At 35.6% G+C, this 2483-nt stretch overlaps 1 protein-coding gene across 2 annotated transcripts; it reads left to right on the forward strand.

The window, feature by feature from the left end:
- The first annotated feature begins 20 nt into the window (after positions 1-20).
- Positions 21-2273, forward strand: LOC119589114. Of its 2 annotated transcripts, XM_037937689.1 has the most exons (3): positions 21-249; positions 392-496; positions 781-2273. In XM_037937689.1, the coding sequence occupies exon 3, from the start codon at positions 861-863 to the stop codon at positions 1719-1721; it is 861 nt and encodes a 286-aa protein (XP_037793617.1). In that variant the 5' UTR covers positions 21-249; positions 392-496; positions 781-860; the 3' UTR covers positions 1722-2273. The 2 variants fall into 2 exon arrangements, with proteins under 2 accessions (XP_037793617.1, XP_037793618.1); XM_037937690.1 differs by lacking the exon at positions 21-249 and having other exon boundaries at positions 280-496.
- The last annotated feature ends 210 nt before the right edge of the window (positions 2274-2483 follow it).

Below are 2483 nucleotides of genomic sequence, written 5' to 3' on the forward strand. Positions count from 1 at the left end.
ACTTTCTAGTTATTTGTATCATTAGTATGATAGGTATATGAAAAATAAGAATATTTATGTTTATTTGATAATTACGGGTGAGATGTTACGTTGCGCATCTCGAGTGTTTTTTGTTTACCCATGAGCCCACGTATGACGTTGCTGTGCGGTTGAGGCCTCGTGTGTAAATCCACTTCGCAGGGAATATTTGTGTTGTCGACCTTTCACAGAAGTGGCAGTTATTGGGCACAAGTCTTTACACTCATGAAGGTATGTTTAAGGATATTGAGTGGTTTCAAATTAATATCCGAAGAGGATAATCCTCATTAATATTGATAAATACACGGAACATGAGTTTGTTGTGTTGGCGTCGGCCATCATTTGGAGTGTTTACTTTTCATATGCGTTTCAGCCAGTGTTATGTCCAATGGGCTGTGGATTGGATTTGTGCCGTAACTGAGATTATACGTGACGGTAACTACTGGGAATCATGGATTGTGATAGTGTGGCCATTGAAGTGAGTTCAATGAAAATGTACAATGTATGATTTATTTGTGATATTGTTAGGCAGATTATTTACTTACGTCGCACGATATGTGTAGTGCATTCCTTACATTAGTTTAGTATTGTGAGATAATCAGTTCATTGTATACTTGGATTTATTTGTTGCATTAATATTCATTAATGCATGTATATTTCTTTTGACGCAAAATAGGAGATTTATTTAGTTATTCAGAACATTTATGTGTAATTTTGAATGATTTAAAATGCCAATTGTATTACCTGAATATCATATTTCAGGTTGAAACTTTGCTCCAATAAAAGACTGTTGCAGCTGATGGCTTTTCCTTGATCTCCCAGTACATTTCAACTTCATCGCCATGGGTGTGCAAGGGGACCTCAACGCCCTCAAGAAACAGAGGGGAACTGCTAAAGGAAAGTTCACCAGGAAGGTAACTTTATGTAAAGAAGGAATAGACAGAGGTGATGATGTATTAGTGTTGAAGACTAATTATGAGGAAGTAATAGAGGCATTTAAGTGTTTAGAGTGTAAGAATGATGAACTGATACAATTTATATCTGATAATGAGGATAAATTAGAAGATAAAAACCTGGGAAAAGAGGCTGAACAATATATTTTAGATAGTGAAAGATTAAAGAATGAATTGTGTGCTAAGATATTCATGACAAATAATGAGAAGAAGGCAACAGACAAACCAAAGGTTAAGGTAAAGAGATTTGAACCTCCCAAGTTTGAAGGTAATTTAAGAGAGTATCCTACATTTAAAGAGGATTATAAGAACTTGGTTCAAAGTGAATATGGTGCTGATCCATACGCACTCAAAATGTGTTTAGGTGGGGAGGCACTCCAGACAATAAAGGGCTCGGAGGGTAATTATGATGAAATGTTTAAGCGGTTGGATGACAAATTTGGTAACCCAAGAAAAATTGTAGACTTGGTGATAAGTGATCTCAAATCTCTGAGGAAGATATCAGATGGTGATACTAAAGGGTTTGTTAAAATGGTTGATCAGGTTGAACAATGTTGGTTAGATTTAAAAAGGGTAAATCTATCTGATGAACTAAATACAGCTAATGTTGTTAGCCATATTGAGAAAATTCTGCCTTCACTCCAAAAAAGAGAATGGGTAATTAAAGCAAGTGATATCTCGGTCACTGGGGAATTGTTTTCTGAGCTATTAGGTTTCTTGCAGAAAGAAAGGAAGTTTTGGAATACATGAATTCAAATGTAAGAACTAGTACTAGTGATAGTAGAGCAACAGTACATCATGTTGAAAATGTGGTCGAAAACAATTCGGAATCAGAGTTGGTTAAGCTGATAAGAAAATTGAATGAAGAACAACAGAGCAAGAATAGAGAATTTGAGTCATGCATTGTAAATTTGAATGAAGTGATAAAGGGTATTAAATGCAAGGAGAACAATATAAGTATACGTTGTTTATTACACAATTCAGAGAGTCATGAGATAACAAATTGTTTCAAGTTCAAGGGCTGTAATAGCAAAGAAAGATTTGACATGATTAAGAAGAACGGTATATGTTTTAGGTGTTTAAATGGATATCATTCAGCACGTGGGTGTAAAGTAGGCAAATTGTGTGATGTAGTCATTGAAGGCCAAGGACCATGTAATCGGAATCATCATCCACTTTTGCATCAAGACAGAATAGAAAGCAGTTCTCACAATGCAGTAATGGAGAAGAGAGGCAAAGCTTTGTTGAATATTAGTACGGTGCATAGTAAAAATCTGCCCGTCACTGTATTGTGGGATCCAGGTTCAGATACTTCTTTAATTACTCATAGGATGGCCAAGAAGTTAGGTTTGAGTGGGAAGGATGTTAATTTATCTCTGGTCAAGGTAGGTAACACAATTGATGTTAATAGGTATAGTGACTACTACAAATTGCTGAGAGTTACATGTAGGGTAATGAATGTATTCAAATACAAGTCTTTCAAAGGTATTCTAAGAACCCCCACAGTTCAAG

Source organism: Penaeus monodon, chromosome 25 (assembly GCF_015228065.2).
Source record: "Penaeus monodon isolate SGIC_2016 chromosome 25, NSTDA_Pmon_1, whole genome shotgun sequence".
NCBI lineage: Eukaryota > Metazoa > Arthropoda > Malacostraca > Decapoda > Penaeidae > Penaeus > Penaeus monodon.